The 19,746-nt window shown below is 47.3% G+C and overlaps 1 protein-coding gene across 1 annotated transcript; it reads right to left on the bottom strand.

Annotated features, from left to right (window-relative positions):
* Positions 1-8,994: 8,994 nt before the first annotated feature.
* On the bottom strand, positions 8,995-10,553 carry LOC144930120 (myb/SANT-like DNA-binding domain-containing protein 7). The gene is made up of 2 exons (XM_078851149.1): positions 9,874-10,553; positions 8,995-9,285 (listed from the first exon to the last, which is right to left on the bottom strand). The coding sequence occupies exons 1-2, from the start codon at positions 10,454-10,456 to the stop codon at positions 9,200-9,202; spliced, it is 669 nt and encodes a 222-aa protein (XP_078707275.1). The 5' UTR covers positions 10,457-10,553; the 3' UTR covers positions 8,995-9,199.
* Between the last annotated feature and the right edge of the window lie 9,193 nt (positions 10,554-19,746).

Genomic DNA, 19,746 nt, shown 5'->3' with positions numbered 1-19,746 from the left:
CAGACTGTTGCAAGCATGAATTAAACTTATGCAGAAAGGACACCTCCACGCTGACATTTCTGTTGTATTATACTCATTTATATTAATAGCACTATTAGCAGCATCGGCATCAATGGCACCATCAACAAAATCTAATATCCATTAATTGCCTTTTTCTAATATTACATATTGAAGTCAGTGGAGCCAGGACAATTTTTACCAGCTGAGGATCATAGAATCATAGGACTGGAAGGGACCTCGAGAGGTCATCTACTCCAGTCCCCTGCACTCATGGCAGGACTAAGTACTATCTAGACCATTCCTGAGAGATGTTTGTCTAACCTGCTCTTAAAAATCTCCAATGATGGAGATTCCACAACTTCCCTAGGCAATTTATTCCAGTGCTTAACTACCCATACAGTCAGGAAGTTTTTCCTAATGTCCAACCTAAACTTCCCTTGCTGCAATTTAAGCCCATTGCTTCTTGTACTATCCTCAGAGGTTAAGAAGAATAATTCTTCTCCTTCCTCCTTATAACAACCTTTTACATACTTGAAAACTGTCATCGTGTCCCACCTCAGTCTTCTCTTTTCCACACTAAACAAACCCAGTTTTTTCAATCTTCCCTCATAGGTCATGTTTTCTAGACCTTTAATCATTTTTGTTGCTCTTCTCTGCACTTTCTCCAATTTGTCTACATCTTTCCTGAAATGTGGCGCCCAGAACTGGACACAATACTTCAGTTGAGGCCTAATCAGCACGGAGTAGAGCAGAAGAATTACTTCTCATGTCTTGCTTACAACACTCCTGCTAATACATCCCAGAATGATGTTCACTTTTTTTGCAACAGTGTTACACTGTTGACTCATATTTAGCTTGTGGTCCATTATGACCCCCAGATCCCTTTCCGCAGTACTCCTTCCTAGGCAGTCACTTCCCATTTTGTACATGTGCAACTGATTGTTCCTTCCTAAGTGGACTGCTTTGCATTTGTCCTTATTGAATTTCATCCTATTTACTTCAGACCATTTCTCCAGTTTGTCCAGATCATTTTGAATTTTATCCTATCCTCCAAAGCACTTGCAACCCCTCCCAGGTTGGTATCGTCCACAAACTTTATAAGTGTACTCTCTATGCCATTATCTAAATCAGTGGTTCCCAAATTTGTTCCGCCGCTTGTGCAGGGAAAGCCCCTGGTGGGCCGGGCCGGTTTGTTTACCTGCCGGGTCTGCAGGTTCGGCCGATCAGGGCTGCCGGTGGCTGCAGTTCTCCAGGCCAATGTGAGCTACTGGAAGCAGCAGCCAGTATGTCCCTCGGCTCGCACCGCTAGCCCTGGCCTTGCCAAATTGTTCCACTTTCTAGAAAGTGAGAAATTAACTGAACCCATCAGCCAACCAAGGGCATTTATGACCTTAGTTAAGAATAAACATAAGTTGTTTTTGTGATCTTATTCTGCTATCTGACCTATACTTTATCATTTATAGTTTAATAGGCTTACGTGGAGGGCAAGAGGCCTCATACCCAAAAGAAGAGTTACCCATATGGTAGATTTTACAACTCTATATAATAGGAGAACTCAGATCTGATTGCATTCCCTCAGCCCTACAATAATCTCTTGCCAGTGTTGCTTTTGACTCGTGAAATAGAAATAACCCCAAAACTCACCAACAAGGGCAGCAAGGCCCAGAAACATCAGTGTTAGCAGCATGGGGATGGTTCTTCTTAGGCATCCAAGACCGTCTGAAAATTAATCAAACTCTGCAAACATGAAGAATTCAAGAAAGTTTCCAATGTTACTAAGAAAAAGTTCACCCACACAAATGGCAAATTTTACTCAAACCACATCCAAAAACAGGCTCATTGACTTTTTACCCAGTCTAGCACACACTTACTACTTAGGTCGGGGCTTACTGTCACATGGACTTCAGCATAATAAGCCCTGTATTTGAAGGATCAGACCTTTATAGTCTGTCCCTGTACCCATTAAATCAGTAGCAAACATTTTCATAGATCAGGCCAATAATGAGCAGCCTTTTTGGTACATATTGTTTTTTCCATGAACAGGAACTGGTCATATAGTCACATTTTAACATAACTTATTTTTTTCCTCAAAGATTTATTTTATATAAACCATTTAAAAAGTCCATCGATTTGCTTCATTATCCATAAACAAACACACATTGGCAGTCACTAGATTACTATAAATAGAATGTTTCTATGAGTAAAATTGAGGATTCCTCCCGTTCCGAGTGAGTACAATATCAATGAGTTCAGACTCACCTGTCTTCAGTCTGCCTTGTCCTGCAAGACTGATCACTTAAAGAGCTTTATATATACTAAGGTTCCCCACCCTCTGGCTTTGGGAATGTTGAGTTCTACTTAGTGTGATGTCATTTCCTGTGAAGTTTAAATACTATAACAGTAGTAATACTTTGAACTCATATAATGCCTTTCATCCAAGGCTCTCAAAGTGCCGCCCTTCATTATTTTATTAAGCCTCAGAATAACCCAGAGAAGTAAATAAGTATTATATCCTTTTTACACAGCTGATGCACAATAAGTGACTTGCACAAAGTATAGCAGTGAGTCAGTAGGAAAGGCCACAATTGAATCAGAATGCTATTCTTTTCCTGCTGTACATCCCTAGACCACACAGCTGAGGAGGTCTCTGGTCCACTGATGTTACTTTTCAATAAATCTTAGAACACGGGGGAAATTCCAGAAGACTGGAAGAGTGCTAATGTTGTGTCAAAATTCAAAAAGGGCAAGTGCGATTACCTGGCTAACTACATATCAGTTAGCCTGACGTCAATCCCAGGAAAAAATAATGGAAAAGCTGATACAGGATCCAATCAACAAGGAATTAAAGAATAGAAATATAATTAATACCAATAATTATGCAAAATAGCTCTTGTCAAACAAACTTGATTTCATTATGTAAGGAGATTGCAAGTTTGGTTGATAAAGGTAACTGCATAGATGTAATAAACGTAGACTTTTGGAAGACATTTGACTTAGTACTGCATGACATTGTGATTAAAAAGCTAGCACTATTCAATATCAACAAAGTGTATCTTACATTGATTAAAAACTGGCTAACTAATAGATCTAAAAATGTAGCTGTCAATGGGGAATCATCATCAAATAGAGGTGTGTCTATGGGGTTCCTCAGAGATCAGTTCTGGGCCCAGTACGATTCGATATCTCATCCATGATCTGAAAGTAAATATAGAATCACTGCTAAAATATTTGCAAATCTAATATTTATTAGTGTATGTCAGGTCCTAGACTAAAGTAAGGCACAACCCAGTGATAGCAATAAAGGAAGCAGGAGCTTTTCTTGCAGTGCTGGCTGCTTGTGACCATGCCTTCCCTTGGAATAGGTGTGCGGAGAGCAGTTTGGCATCTAGAGATGGGGACATCCTCAAAAACACTGAGGGGGTGGGGTTGAAAGCAACTAGGCCTCTTTAAAGAGAGCACAATGTAAGGGGAGCCCCCAGGTGTGCTCTTCCTTTCAAGGAACTGCCATTTGTGGTTGTTTTAAGCCTGGGGGCATCTAATTTTGGTAAACAGTCTAGTGAGAGGTTTCAGAGTAGCAGCTGTGTTAGTCTGTATTCGCAAAAAGAACAGGAGTACTTGTGGCACCTTAGAGACTAACCAATTTATTTGAGAATAAGCTTTCATGAGCTACAGCTCACTTCATCGGATGCATCTGATGAAGTGAGCTGTAGCTCACGAAAGCTTATGCTCAAATAAATTGGTTAGTCTCTAAGGTGCCGCAAGTCCTCCTAGTCTAGTGAGAGTAGACTGGTCATGCCACCAGGTGAGCATAAACATTCTATCAGCTCATGTGATGGAAGGAATATCATGCTGTCTACAATCTGGAGTGGAACAGTCACTAGAGAGGTTTTTAAGATCAAGTGTCAACCAGGGCCTTGCTCTTTCACAGCTCCAAGAGACAAGTGAGAATCTGAGTGTCTACCGACCTGGTTAAGCAACCCATGCTGCTCACTCAGATTCATAGATTTGAAGGCCACTGGGCACACAATATCTTTGTTTTCACATATGCCAAGTGTTCTGTTTCTAATGAAAGAAAACACTGAATTATGTATTATAATGTTATGTATTCATGTGAAAAAAATCAATATAAGCAATAAAATAGGCCAGAAAATGCTTTGCTTCACTTACTAGTTTCTATATTTAAAAACAGTCAAGAAAATATTATTTTTTTTGTGGCACATTGCTCAGATTGTGTTCTTGAGTTTATGATTTCTGCAGTTATGTGGCCAAAGAGGAAACACCCATTTACAAATCATCAGTTTACTAAGTAATATGCCCTGAATTATATTATAGAGCATGTGCTGCAGCTGTAGCAAGTAATAGTTTGCCATTGGCAAACATGTAATTACCAAATGACCTTATATTGTGTTTTAAATGACAGAACTGCAGCATATGTCACTGCAAGGTTACAGTATTAATTAATGGTATGTTTAAGAACTTTGTCATGCTTAGATGAAGGATACAAACCATTATTATAAAAGTTGCATTTAAAAGATTGTCCACGCTTTAGAAACCACATAAAGGAAATAATCTCAATTTTTTTCTAGGGCAGCACACTATATAATTAACATGTAATTAATAAGGAGGGAAGACTGGGAGGGAGTTTATTTTGCTTGCGTGTTTTACAAGAATCTGATTTTCATACACATGTTGTTCTCGGGAAAGCACCTATTTATTGCAAGCCATGGGGCTCATTAAATAGGTGAGTTAAAACATTCTCAAAAAACACCTGAGAAAAGTCAGTTAGCAATCATAATTCAGGGTAGAAAGTCTCAGGAGTAGAGTCATGCAACCATACTATCACCTAGACGGGTGGTAGTTTGCGGTTTGCTGCTCCAGGCCAATGGGAGCTGCTGGAAGTGGCAGCCAGTACATTCCTTGGCCCGCACCACTTCCAGCGGCTCCCATTGGCCAGGAGCAGCGAACCGCGGCCACTGGGAGCCGCGATTGGCCGAACCTGCGGACGCAGCAGGTAAACAAATCGGGCCCGCCAGGGGCTTTCCCCGCACAAGCGGCGGAACAAGTTGGGGAACCACTGACCTAGAGGATGCTCTGTGTGGGCTCTTTCAAAGCAATAGCTTTACTGGCTGTCTCACCTTCACCAGCTTAGTCTTGCACATCTGTAAATGTAGACATGCTTGCAATAAAATCCACCCAATCTAAGCAGAGTGCTTCTTTGAAGGTCTATTCTGGCCAGCTCTATTTAGGTTATATTTGTTACTTCAACCTTTTGTTATCAGCTCCAGAGCTGAGATAAGTTAATGAAAGTGTATCTGCAGATAATTCCAAAGACTGCTGCAGAAATTGGAGTTCATTAGACCATAACAGTATACTGGGATAGGCTCTCAGCTAAATGGACATTTGATTAGGCCACCCACATCCAACAAAAAAATAAAAAAGCCTCTTAAAGAACAAGGTAGGACCTGGTATGGTATCAGAATGCTGCTCTGGAGAGAAATTTGGATGTTCAGATATTCCTTCAGGCTAAGGCATATGAAATCCTCATTTCCCTAATCTCATTTTTTCTGCTGGGCAGGTGAAGAGGGTCATAGATGCAAAAAGCAGTTAGTTGGGACATGCATGTAAAGAAGCAGCAGCAGCCACATTTGACTGAGCTATGCCAGCCTCCTCATCTTTTTTAGTTAGTTTATCTTTTAAGAGTGAGTGCCCTGGATACCATTTCCACTGGGGCAGGTGGAGAAACCTTCAGAAGTGGGAAAAGAGCTAAAGCATCCTAAAAATAAGCTCTAATCCCTAGAGACGCTTTCTTTAAACTACAGGGCTCATAGCCCTGATAGTGCAGCACCATCTTACCTCAAAGCAAGCACAACAGATCCTGGAAAGGAGACAGGCCTGCCAGATTTGTCTGATGAAAGAGCAGAATAAGCAGACATATTTGAGTTCAGACCAAGGTTCACCTTAAAAAAAATTCTCACACCTATGTAGTCACTTTTAGACACTATGGGTATGTCTACACTACGGAATAAGGTCGAATTTATAGAAGTCGGTTTTTTAGAAATCAGTTTTATATATTCGAGTGTGTGTGTCCCCACAGAAAATGCTCTAAGTGCATTAAGTGCATTAACTCGGCAGAGCGCTTCCACAGTACCGAGGCTAGAGTTGACTTCCGGAGCGTTGCACTGTGGATAGCTATCCCACAGTTCCCGCAGTCTCCGCTGCCCATTGGAATTCTGGGTTGAGATCCCAATGCCTGATGGGGCTAAAACATTGTCGCGGGTGGTTCTGGGTACATATCGTCAGGCCCCCGTTCCCTCTCTCCCTCCGTGAAAGCAAGGGCAGACAATCATTTCGCGCCTTTTTTCCTGAGTTACCTGTGCAGACGCCATACCACGGCAAGCATGGAGCCCGCTCAGGTAACCGTCACCCTATGACTCCTGGGTGCTGGCAGACGCGGTACGGCATTGCTACACAGTAGCAGCAACCCCTTGCCTTGTGGCAGCAGACGGTGCAGTATGACTGGTAGCCGTCATCGTCATGTCCGAGGTGCTCCTGGCCACGTCGGCTGGGAGCGCCTGGACAGACATGGGCGCAGGGACTAAATTTGGAGTGACTTGACCAGGTCATTCTCTTTAGTCCTGCAGTCAGTCCTATTGAACCGTCTTATGGTGAGCGGGCAGGCGATACGGATTGCTAGCAGTCGTACTGTACCATCTTCTGCCAGGCAGGCAAGAGATGAGGATGGCTAGCAGTTGTACTGTACCATCTTCTGCCGAGCAGCCATGAGATGTGGATGGCATGCAGTCCTTCTGCACCGTCTGCTGCCAGCCAAAGATGTAAAAGATAGATGGAGTGGATCAAAACAAGAAAGAGACCAGATTTGTTTTGTACTCATTTGCCTCCTCCCCTGTCTAGGGGACTCATTCCTCTAGGTCACACTGCAGTCACTCACAGAGAAGGTGCAGCGAGGTAAATCTAGCCATGTATCAATCAGAGGCCAGGCTAACCTCCTTGTTCCAATAACAACGATAACTTAGGTGCACCATTTCTTATTGGAACCCTCCGTGAAGTCCTGCCTGAAATACTCCTTGATGTAAAGACACCCCCTTTGTTGATTTTAGCTCCCTGAAGCCAACCCTGTAAGCCGTGTCGTCAGTCGCCCCTCCCTCCGTCAGAGCAATGTCAGACAATCGTTCCGCGCCTTTTTTCTGTGCGGACGCCATACCAAGGCAAGCATGGAGGCCGCTCAGCTCACTTTGGCAATTAGGAGCACATTAAACACCACACGCATTATCCAGCAGTATATGCAGCACCGGAACCTGGCAAAGCGATACCGGGCGAGGAGGCAACGTCAGCGCGGTCACGTGAGTGATCAGGACATGGACACAGATTTCTCTGAAAGCCTGGGCCCTGCCAATGCATGCATCATGGTGCTAATGGGGCAGGTTCATGCTGTGGAACGCCGATTCTGGGCTCGGGAAACAAGCACAGACTGGTGGGACCGCATAGTGTTGCAGGTCTGGGACGATTCCCAGTGGCTGCAAAACTTTCGCATGCGTAAGGGCACTTTCATGGAACTTTGTGACTTGCTTTCCCCTGCCCTGAGGCACAAGAATACCAAGATGAGAGCAGCCTTCACAGTTGAGAAGCGAGTGGCGATAGCCCTGTGGAAGCTTGCAATGCCAGACAGCTACCGGTCAGTTGGGAATCAATTTGGAGTGGGCAAATCTACTGTGGGGGCTGCTGTGATGCAAGTAGCCCACGCAATCAAAGATCTGCTGATATCAAGGGTAGTGACCCTGGGAAATGTGCAGGTCATAGTGGATGGCTTTGCTGCAATGGGATTCCCTAACTGTGGTGGGGCCATAGACGGAACCCATATCCCTATCTTGGCACCGGAGCACCAAGCCGCCAAGTACATAAACCGCAAGTGGTACTTTTCAATAGTGCTGCAAGCTCTGGTGGATCACAAGGGACGTTTCACCAACATCAACGTAGGATGGCTGGGAAAGGTGCATGACGCTCGCATCTTCAGGAACTCTGGTCTGTTTCAAAAGCTGCAGAAAGGGACTTTATTCCCAGACCAGAAAATAACTGTTGGGGATGTTGAAATGCCTATATGTATCCTTGGGGACCCAGCCTACCCCTTAATGCCATGGCTCATGAAGCTGTACACAGGCAGCCTGGACAGTAGTCAGGAGCTGTTCAACTACAGGCTGAGCAAGTGCAGAATGGTGGTAGAATGTGCATTTGGACGTTTAAAGGCGCACTGGCGCAGTTTACTGACTCGCTTAGACCTCAGCGAAACCAATATTCCCACTGTAATTACTGCTTGCTGTGTGCTCCACAATATCTGTGAGAGTAAGGGGGAGACGTTTATGGCGGGGTGGGAGGTTGAGGCAAATCGCCTGGCTGCTGGTTACGCGCAGCCAGACACCAGGGCGGTTAGAAGAGCACAGGAGGGCGCGGTACACATCAGAGAAGCTTTGAAAACCAGTTTCATGACTGGCCAGGCTACGGTGTGAAAGTTCTGTTTGTTTCTTCTTGATGAAACCCCCCGCCCCTTGGTTCACTCTACTTCCCTGTAAGCTAACCACCCGCCCCTCCTCCCTTCAATCACCGCTTGCAGAGGCAATAAAGTCATTGTTGCTTCACATTCATGCATTCTTTATTCATTCATCACACAAATAGGGGGATAACTGCCAAGGTAGCCCAGGAGGGGTGGTGGAGGAGGGAAGGAAAATGCCACACAGCACTTTAAGCACAGCACTTTAAAAGTTTACAATTTTATAATTTATTGAATGACAGCCTTCTTTTTTTGGGGCAATCCTCTGTGGTGGAGTGGCTGGTTGGCCGGAGGCCCCCCCACCGCATTCTTGGGCGTCTGGGTGTGGAGGCTATGGAACCTGGGGAGGAGGGCGGTTGGTTACAGAGGGGCTGCAGTGGCAGTCTGTGCTCCAGCCGCCTTTGCTGCAGCTCAACCATACACTGGAGCATACTGGTTTGGTCCTGCAGCAGCCTCAGCATTGAATCCTGCCTCCTCTCATCACGCTGCCGCCACATTTGAGCTTCAGCCCTGTCTTCAGCCCGCCACCTCTCCTCCCAGTCATTTTGTGCTTTCCTGCACTCTGACATTATTTGCCTCCACGCATTCATCTGTGCTCTGTCAGTGTGGGAGGACAGCATGAGCTCGGAGAACATTTCATCGCAAGTGCGTTTTTTTTTTCTTTCTAAGCTTCACTAGCCTCTGGGAAGGAGAAGATCCTGTGATCATTGAAACACATGCAGCTGGTGGAGAAAAAAAAAGGGACAGCGGTATTTAAAAAGACACATTTTATAAAACAGTGGCTACACTCTTTCAGGGTAAACCTTGCTGTTAACATTACATACATAGCACATGTGCTTTCGTTACAAGGTCGCATTTTGCCTCCCCCCATCGCGTGACTACCCCCTCAACCTTCCCCCCTCCCTGTGGCTAACAGCGGGGAACAGTTCTGTTTAGCCACAGGCAAACAGCCCAGCAGGAATGGGCTCCTCTGAGTGTCCCCTGAAGAAAAGCACTCTATTTCAACCAGGTGACCATGAATTATATCTCACTCTCCTGAGGATAACACAGAGAGATATAGAACGGATGTTGTTTGAATGCCAGCAAACATACACTGCAATGCTTTGTTCTACAATGATTCCCGAGTACGTGTTACTGGCCTGGAGTGGTAAAGTGTCCTACCATGAAGGACGCAATAAGGCTGCCCTCCCCAGAAACCTTTTGCAAAGGCTTTAGGACTACATCTAGGAGAACCGCGAATGCCAGGGCAAAGTAATTCTTTCACATGCTTGCTTTTAAACCATGTATAGTATTTTAAAAGGTACACTCACCAGAGGTCCCTTCTCCGCCTGCTGGGTCCAGGAGGCAGCCTTGGGTGGGTTCGGGGGGTACTGGCTCCATGTCCAGGGTGAGAAACAGTTCCTGGCTGTCAGGAAAACCGGTTTCTCCGCTTGCTTGCTGTGAGCTATCTACAACCTCCTCCTCCTCATCATCTTCTTCGTCCCCAAAACCTGCTTCCGTATTGCCTCCATCTCCATTGAAGGAGTCAAACAACACGGCTGGGGTAGTGGTGGCTGAACCCCCTAAAACGGCATGCAGCTCATCATGGAAGCGGCATGTTTGGGGCTCTGACCCGGAGCGGCCGTTCGCCTCTCTGGTTTTCTGGTAGGCTTGCCTCAGCTCCTTCAGTTTCACGCGGCACTGCTTCGGGTCCCTGTTATGGCCTCTGTCCTTCATGCCCTGGGAGATTTTGACAAAGGTTTTGGCATTTTGAAAACTGGAACGGAGTTCTGATAGCACGGATTCCTCTCCCCAAACAGCGATCAGATCCCGTACCTCCCGTTCGGTCCATGCTGGAGCTCTTTTGCGATTCTGGGACTCCATCATGGTCACCTGTGCTGATGAGCTCTGCATGGTCACCTGCAGCTTGCCACGCTGGCCAAACAGGAAATGAGATTCAAAAGTTCGCGGTTCTTTTCCTGTCTACCTGGCCAGTGCATCTGAGTTGAGAGTGCTGTCCAGAGCGGTCAGAATGGAGCACTCTGGGATAGCTCCTGGAGGCCAATACCATCGAATTGAGTCCACAGTACCCCAAATTCGAGCCGGCAACGTCGATTTAAGCGCTAATCCACTTGTCAGGGGTGGAGTAAGGAAATCGATTTTAAGAGCCCTTTAAGTCGAAATAAAGGGCTTCATTGTGTGGACGGGTGCAGGTTTACATCAATTTAACGCTGCTAAATTCGACCTAAAGCCCTAGTGTAGACCAGGGCTATGTGAATATGCAATAATACAGAACTGTAGTTCCTCCCAGTTCCTTGGAGGAGCCAGGGCTTAGTGCAGGCTATATTGCTCTGAAGACTGTTTTTCTCCATCAACTTTCATGTGTCAGACTACCTTACTTACCGGTGTAGAGGAAAATTGAAAGTGTCAGTAATTACTTTTTCTCCTCCATCCTCCAACCCCAAGCTTCATTCCTACCTGTAGGGAAAATTGTGAGAAGGAACTTTTCCAAGGGAGGGATAGAGAAAGTTTCCTTGTGTATTTCCAATACCATTTGAGACAAAGTGGGTTATTTTTGGTTCCTTGCTAATTTTGTATTCTCTCAAGTTATTTTAAAGATACAAAATTGTTTAAATCTTTTTAAAATGTATTTGTCCAATTCATTTGGGGTTTTTAAATTTATAAATCATCCCCTGTAAGAGTATATTTTCATTTGAGCTTTCTATGATGTAGGCACTTCCACTGCTGACTCAGATACATCGCATCGGATAAGTGAGTGGCAGCCTGTAAGTGCCCCTCCCCAACAGTCTGCGCAGCCGCTTGGAGGGGGTATGGCGAACTCTCGTGATGGTAGTTGCGGGTTCTGGCAAGCTGGAGTAATGGATTTTTTGATCAAATGGATAAGGAATAATCAGGGCCCATACCAAGTGCCGGGGTCCACCTGGGATGAGATTGAGAAGGAGATGGGGGAGGTTTTGGGAGAGCCCAAGGGAAAGGAGTGTAGGAAAAAGGGAATGGTATTACAAGGTTTGTGCACTGGGATGGCCTACTGGGTAAAAAGGGAAGGCGATCTTCTCCAACACATTAAGGATTTGGAGGGGATTGTGGATCAGCAACGGATTTTAACAGAAAAATCTGTGTTAGCAGTAGAGGTAGCGGATTTGAAGGCATGGGATGCTGCACAGACAGAGGAGTCTTGTGAGGCAATCCCGTGAGAGAGGGATGAACTGCTCAGGAGAGTAGGAGATTTAGAGGGGGAATTGTATCAATGTAAACATGGGGACAATGAACTTGGGGACCCCAAACCATCTGCCTCACTTATGGAACTGAAGGAGACACCTCCACCACCCTACCCTGAAAAAACACTGTACCCACCACTGCCAGTGGACATTGTGAGCCGGCAACCCACAGTTACAGCCCCTGCCAGAGAAGCTATCCAGGAGCAACTGCAGAAGGCAGGAATAGTGGCCCCAGTTGTGGGGTGGGGAGACCATGCCCCACAAGTAGTAGAACAGGCAGAAATCCGCCCCTTGTCCCTGAAGGACCGGGAGACAGTACTGGGCCGTTTGGGAAAGGTACCCTGGGATGATTGGGACCAGTTTGTGCTGTGACTAGTGGAGGTGGGCAGGGAGATGGAGGGTCTAACTCGTGAGGACCAGGTGATCATATGACATAGTCTTTTGGGACTGAGCACCTTGGAAATCGATGTGGCAGTGTTGCCGGCACCCAGTGCCGAGAGGCTGAACAACAGCTTGAGTTGGTTCCTTACCCGGTGTGCTACACCCAATAATCACAACGGGGTGGAGAAGCAGAAAAGTTTATTTGAAGCTTCAAAAAGGTACAGGGAGAATAAAATCTCAAATCCTGCACAACAGAGCAGGAAGTTACACAGGCTTTTATACATCCTTTTTCCCAGCATACTTATCCAATAGCAAGCTGCTCCAAGTATCCATATAGCCAGCCAATCCAGTTCCCAGCTAGTTCCCTGATTCTCTGTATCATTTGTTAAACTATACATAAAGCTGCTTTATTCAGCATTGTTCTTCCATATCTCCCCTGTTTGGCCTTGCTTAGTTTCAGGCAGTCTGACTCTGCAACATACTGTTGCAGATTCTCAGCATAACTGCTGTGTGTGCCTCCAGGCGGGGGGGCCAAGGACACTTGGGCCTAGCACGCAGAGCTGCTGCGAGTGCCTCCAGGCAGGAGGGGGTGGGGCAAGGACGCAGGGGCCTAGTGCGAGGGGGCTTCATCGACACTTGTGGTCTTCCATCCCCTCGAGTTACCTAGTGGCCATGCCCCAGTGTTCCCAACAGCAGGACTGGCACACCCATTTCTAATCCCCAGACAGGTGGCAAAACATTTGTTTGGGGTGTACTCTCATACTGCGGGGATGAATAAGAGGAAGGGAATCCCTGGGGAAACAGGGCTGGATACACTTAATCGCATACAGGTGTTGGGGACACTGGGGCATGGCCACTAGGTAACTCGAGGGGATGGAAGACCACAAGTGTCAATGAAGCCCCTTCGCACTAGGCCCCGGTGTCCTTGGCCCCCCCTCCTGCCTGGAGGCACTCGCAGCAGCTCTGCGTGCTAGGCCCAAGTGTCCTTGGCCCCCCCCCACCTGGAGGCACACACAGCAGTTATGCTGAGAATCTGCAACAGTATGTTGCAGAGTCAGACTGCCTGAAACTAAGCAATGCCAAACAGGGGAGATATAAAAATACAATGCTGAATAAAGCAGCTTTATGTATAGTTTAACAAATGATACAGAGAATCAGGGAACTAGCTGGGAACTGGATTGGCTGGCTATATGGATATTTGGGGCAGCTTGCTATTGAATAAGTATGCTAAAAAAAAGAATGTATAAAAGCCTGTGTAACTTCCTGCTCTGTGTACAGGATTTGAAATTCAAATCTCCCTGTACCTATTTTGAAGCTTCAAATAAACTTTTCTGCTTCTCCACGCCGTTGTGATTATTGGGTGTAGCACACCGGGTAACGAACCACTCAAGCTGTTGTTCAGCCTCTCGGCACTGGGTGCCAGCAACAGCTTTTGGCGTCCCTGGGTGGGCAACGAGGCTGCAATTTAGCCTTGCCCAGACCCTTCCTGGAGGTCGAGGATTGCGGCGAGAACCGACGCCCAGCGCGCACCGGTGAGTTCATCGGGGGCCTCGGAGGAGACACGATTTGATCGACCCCGGAGGGCACAACGGTGCAACTCACTCATATAGTGGAGAAGCAGTTCTGGATGGCGGTGAAGAACCGGTCCCTTAGACCAGTGTGGGAGGAGCAGCTGCAGGCCACGGTGAAGAACCGGTCCCTTGGATAAGGTAGGAACCTTTTAAAATCCGGATTATATGCTCTGTTGGAACCTGGGGACGCCCAGAGTTACCCTGTAGGTATGGGACAGGGACAGAGCTCAGAGGTTAGGGCACGGTGTACGCCCCTAGAGTGCATTCTAGCAAACTGGAAGGTATTTGGTGCGGATCCAATGACTAAGAGCCAATTAAAACGATTCTGTACAGTTGACTGGCCTCAATATCAGCTAGAGGACCAGGAGTGGTGGCCACCAGGAGGGTCAATTAATTACAACACGATCCAACACTCCTGTTCTGTCAAAGAACAAGGAAATGGAATGAACATATGTATGCGCATTTGTTTCTGACTTTATGTACTCGACCAGATATTTTACAGCACTGTAATCTGACTCCGACTGGTTCGGTAGCAGCTAATGTTAGTCCCCAGACCCCCACCCCCACTGTAATGGCAGAGCCGGTGTCCCCTTCGGCCCCTACACCCACACCTTGTAAGTCCCCAATGGTTGGCCTATACCCCTTAATCACCGAAACTAAAGTCGCCCGGTCTGGATCAGACAGGCGTCCTGCCACAACTATGCAGGTTTATACTCATGTGCCCTTTAATCCTGTGGATTTGGCTGCTTTCAGAGCACAGGCAGGAAAGTTTTCCACCAACCCAAGCAGGTTTATATCAGTCTTTGAGGGGTGCCTCAGTAGTCACAAGCCGGACTGGGATGATTGTAACGTCCTCCTGCGAACCCTATTGTCTGAGGTTGAAAGACAACAGGTTGTGTCCAAGGCAAGGGAGGAGGCGCAGAGACGGTACGACCAGGATCGTATCAATGTCCCTGACCCGGATGCACAAGTCCCCCGAGCAGACCCCAGGTGGGATCCAAATGATCATGGGGATATGACCCGCCTTACCTCCTATAAGGAGTTGCTTTTACATGGACTCCGTCACTCGGCTGTCCGACATAATAATTGGGCAAAGCCATATAAAGTAATGCAGAATTTAAAAGAAAGCCCAGGGGCCTTTCTACAGCGTATTCGGGACACCATTCGACAGAACACTAATGCAGACCCCAATGATCAGGCAACTGAGTCAATTATTAAGGGAATTTTTACAAGCAGAGCAGCCCCTGATATTAAGAGAAAGTTACAAAAAAAGGAGGATTTAATGGGTATGACCATGGCACAAATTTTAGAGACTGCAAACCAAGCTTATAGTCTGAGAGAGACAGAAAAAAAAAAAAAGCAAGTAAAATTAATGGTAACAGCGGTACAAGCCGGCACTAAGAGAAGTGGCCGGGGAGGAAGGGGCCGTGGACGCGACCATCCGGGCCTGCAGGAGAGACGACTGGGTCGCAACCAGTGTGCCCTGTGTCAACAGGAGGGACACTGGAAAAATAAGTGCCCAAAGAGGAAAGAAAAGGGAGGTGCCCCTATGATGGCGATGGTGAAGCAGGAATAGGGGTGTCAGGGGAGACGGACCACCCTACCCCCGGAACCCCGAGTAAAGATGCGGGTGGGAAGCTCAGAAATAGATTTTTTAGTGGACTCTGGAGCGGCCTGAACTGCCGTAAATCAGCCTCTTCAGTTGCCAGTAGCAGATTCCCTTACTGTGGTGGGAGCCACAGGCAGGGACACCAGGTGCCCAGTGTATGCCCCAGCGGAATGTGCTTTGGGAGACAGGACTATATCCCACAAGCTGGTATACCTCCCTGAGTGTCCAACACCTCTGCTGGGACGGAATCTACTTTGTCGCCTCGGTGCCACCCTGCATTTTACTGAGGACGAAATAACCTTTACCTTACCCCCTGAGAATGCCTGGATCATGACCCTTGCAGTTGAGCCCTCAGCCATGCAAGCCCCAGAATGGAGCCCGTGGGAAGACCAGGTGTACCCCCTCGTGTGGGCATCAGGGATTCCAGAAAAGGCCACTCACCAGACCCCTATTACTATTCAGCTCATACCAGGGAAAGGCCCAGTGCAAGTAAAACAGTATCCAATCAAAAGGGAAGCCAAAAAAGGTTTACAGAAAACTATAGATCGATTCCTAATGTATGGTATTCTCCGGGAATGTCAGTCAGCCTGGAACACTCCCATTCTACCCGTACAGAAGCCTGATGGCACGTATCGGCTGGTACAGGACCTAAGGGCAGGCAATGAACGGGTTAAGACTCTGCACCCTCTCGTCCCTAACCCGTACACCTTATTGGCTTCTATAGGGGGACAGTATACCCATTTTTCAGTCCTTGATCTGCAAGATGCTTTCTTTACCATCCCAGTTGCCACCCCATCACAGGAGATCTTCTCCTTCGAGTGGGAGGACCAAAAAAGGGTTAAAAAGCAACTTTGCTGGACAGTGTTGGCCCAGGGATTTAAAAACTCTCCCACCCTTTTTGGCCAGGCTCTGGCCAGGGACCTACAGGAGTGAAATAATAAGGAGGCTCTCCTTCTGCAGTATGTAAATAATTTGTTAATTGCCACTGTGGGCCAAAAACCCTGCCTTAAAGCCACCGTGAGCCTCCTGAATTTTATTGGACTCCGGGAATATCGTGTAGCACGGAGTAAGGCTCAAATTGCCCTCCCAGAGGTACGGTACCTCGGGTTTCACATACAGCGAGGGGAGCGTCAGCTTTCAAGCGAAAGAAAGGAAGCTATCTGTCAAGTTCCTACCCTAAGTAACCATAAGCGGCTCAGGGCATTTCTGGGTATGGCAGGCTTTTGCAGAATATGAATCCCAAAGTTTGGACTGTGGGCTAAACCCCTGTACAACTGTGTAAAAGGAGCGGATCATGACCCCTTCTATTGGACCCCAGAGGCTAATAGGGCATTTAAAATCCTAAAAAAAAAACTGATGGAAGCCCCGGCTCTGGGCCTGCCAGATCTCTCTAAGCCGTTTCAGTTGTATGTACATAAACGAAGGTTGGTGGCCCTAGGAGTGCTTACACAGCTGTTAGAAGCATGGAAGCGTCCTGTGGCTTATTTTTCTAAGCAATTGAATCAGGTTGCAAAGGGTTGGCCGGCATGTTTACGGGCGGTCGCAGCTACTGCCCTATTGCTTGAGGAAGCCGAGAAGCTAACATTGGAAGGGGTTATGCAAATCTATACTCCCCATATGGTCCGAGCCTTATTGGATGCAAAGGGAGGGCTTTGGCTCACCCAGGCTCGGATTGCTCGGTACCAGGCTAAGCTGTTAGAGAAATCTGAAGTCACCTTACAGCCTTGCCCCTCCCTTAACCCAGCCACCCTCTTGCCAGAAACAGAGGAACAAAAACATGACTGTTTAGAAATCATAGATGTCCAGTACTCCAGCCGTCCGGATTTAAAGGATGTACCTCTCCCAAATGCAAATTATGAGTGGTACACTGATGGTAGCAGTACTGTAATAGATGGGCAAAGGAGGGCGGGTTATGCTGTTGTGACCCTCCATGACACTGTGGAAGCTGAAGGTTTCCTGCTGGGACCTCTGCCCAGCTTGCCAAACTAATAGCCCTGACCCGTGCACTTGAACTGTCAAAAGGAAAGTGGGTCAACATTTTTACTAATTCAAAGTATGCTTTTGGTGTGCTGCATGCTCATGCTGGCCTATGGAAGCAAAGGGGAATGCTGACAGCCCAAGGCTCCCCAGTCAAGTACGGGCCCCAAATCCTCCGGCTCCTAGAAGCCGTACAACTCCCCTCGGAAGTGGCGGTGGTACACTGTAAAGCCCATCAAAGGAAGAATCAAGATGTGGCCAGAGGTAACGCCCGGGCAGATAGAGTGGCTAAGCATGCTGCCACCCTGTCATCCCCTCAGGCTGAGAACGCCCATATGCATGCCCTTATCCCATCAGTAGGGGAGCTTCCAACCCCTCAGTACTCTGGGGAGGAAAGACAGCTAACTGACAAACTCGGTCTCCAGGAAAAGGAGGGATGGCTCCATTTCCCAGAAGGGAAGGTCCTCTTACCAAAGGGCCTAATCCGGCCAGTGCTGCAGAAACTACATCAAACCACTCATGCTGGCAGGGAAGCACTTATCCAGCAAATAAAAAAATACTTTATCACTTCCGGACTCCGACCCCTGGCTGCCCAGGTACAAGCAAACTGCTTAGTCTGCCAAAAAAATAACCCCCGACCGGGACATCCTGTGCCACCAGCTGCCCTAGAACCCACTCCGGGCCCCGGACAAGTGTGGCAAATAAACTTTACTGAGTTTCCCCGGACCCAAGGGTTCAAATATCTCCTTGTTATAGTGGATCGGTTCAGCGGATGGCCAGAAGCCTTCCCATGCCGTAACTGCACTGCCAGGACAGTGGCCCTCAAGTTTGTTAAGGAGATCATTCCTCGCTTTGGACTCCCCCTGTGGATGGAATCTGACAATGGGACACACTTCACGTCAAAAATCATTCAAAGCATCTCACATGCCTTACAGATCCCCTGGAAACTCCATACGCCCTGGAGACCGCAAGCCAGTGGGGTAGTGGAGCGTACCAATCAGACCCTTAAACGGCATCTCTCAAAAGTGTGCCAAGAAGCCTCACTGCGATGGCCTGATGCTTTGCCCCTCGTCCTACTCCGTATCCGCATTCTCCCAAAGGGTAGATTGGGGCTCAGTCCCTTTGAAATTATGTTTGGAAGGGCATGGCCCATGAATGGCACCCCGGTTCTGTCAGGGGAATGGAAGTTGGGTAATGGTTTTTTGTCACAGTATATGTGTTCCCTGTCTGCTGTTCTTTTGTCTCTTCACAGGTATACCAAGGATTCCCAGCCTCTCCCCTTGGACTCTCCCGTCCACTCCTTACAGCCCGGTGACTCTGTGCTTGTTCGCACCTGGAAAGACGAGCCTCTCCAGGAAAAGTGGAAAGGACCCTATACCGTCCTGCTGATCTCCCATACAGCGGCAAAGATCGAGGGACACAAGAACTGGATCCATCACTCTCGTCTGAAGGCAGTACCCGTCCCCTCGTCAGCAGAACAGTGGACCGTCCAACCTGCTGACTCCTCATCTAGTGACGATCTCGGGCTAAAGCTACTGTTTAAAAAACACAAATAGCGGGCACCTTAATGCTAAAATGGGCCCACCCAGGTACTGGAGACCCTGGGTTGGAAAAACTCTGGTAATAATTAATTGGATAACATTGTTATTCTCTGTATTGGTATTTCCAAACGGTGCATATTGGGAGCATAACTCCTTTGTTTTGCTTGCGCACCATGTTGCTAATTTAACAAACTAGACTGATTGCTGGGGATGTGCTCCAACTCCACTGTCCCCCAAAATGAAAATGCCCCTTGACATGTTGCCCTTGACCCTAGCAGAATTAGCCACCACCAAAGAGCAGGAAAGAACGGACTCACCATTCTGGAACAAGACCTCTTTGCAGCAAGCCACCTATCAGGACCAGGAGTATTCAGTTGCAGTACTCACTGAGGGAGTGTTATGTTTTACCTGAAACCAATCTGATCCCTATGGGCATCCTGTGGGAAAAAGCTCCTGTGTTATTACACAGTGGGCTAATGGGTATTAAATAAAAACCAACAGGGGAGGCCAACAGTGTGGGTGTAATGGTTCCTCCCCTTTTAGGAAAACTCTTACAAATAATCTTACCACAAAAAAGGGGTTTGGAAATGTAACTTGCTGTCCAGTTAATATCTCCAATGTAGCAAGCCAATGGTGGGTTTGTAGTGGTCCCTATGGCGAGTGTAATTTAAACGGCACAATTAGAAATGCCCCCACTTGTACCTAATCAGAAAAATAGAATGCCCCCCTAGGGGCATATAAACTGTTTGAAAAAGCAGCCTTAAATATCCCAGGAATCCCCTTAAGAAACAGTCCTTACTGGGCCCTACAGGGTCACTATTTTGTATGTGGCCAAAAGGCTTACAAGGTGCTGCCAGCCAACTGGACAGGTAGCTGTTATATAGCT

Source organism: Lepidochelys kempii, chromosome 1 (genome assembly GCF_965140285.1).
Source record: "Lepidochelys kempii isolate rLepKem1 chromosome 1, rLepKem1.hap1, whole genome shotgun sequence".
Lineage (NCBI taxonomy): Eukaryota > Metazoa > Chordata > Testudines > Cheloniidae > Lepidochelys > Lepidochelys kempii.
This window is presented reverse-complemented; position numbering and strand designations above follow the sequence as displayed.

What these genes read in the sequence shown, in the direction of transcription:
- LOC144930120 (XM_078851149.1), bottom strand. Translation starts at nt 10,456, where the DNA reads ATGCAGAGCTCATCAGCACAGGTGACCATGATGGAGTCCCAGAATCGC. An exon ending in AGGCGGAGAAGGGACCTCTG is followed by an intron (nt 9,286 to 9,873) that starts GTGAGTGTACCT and finishes TTTCTCCACCAG; the next exon opens with CTGCATGTGTTTCAATGATC.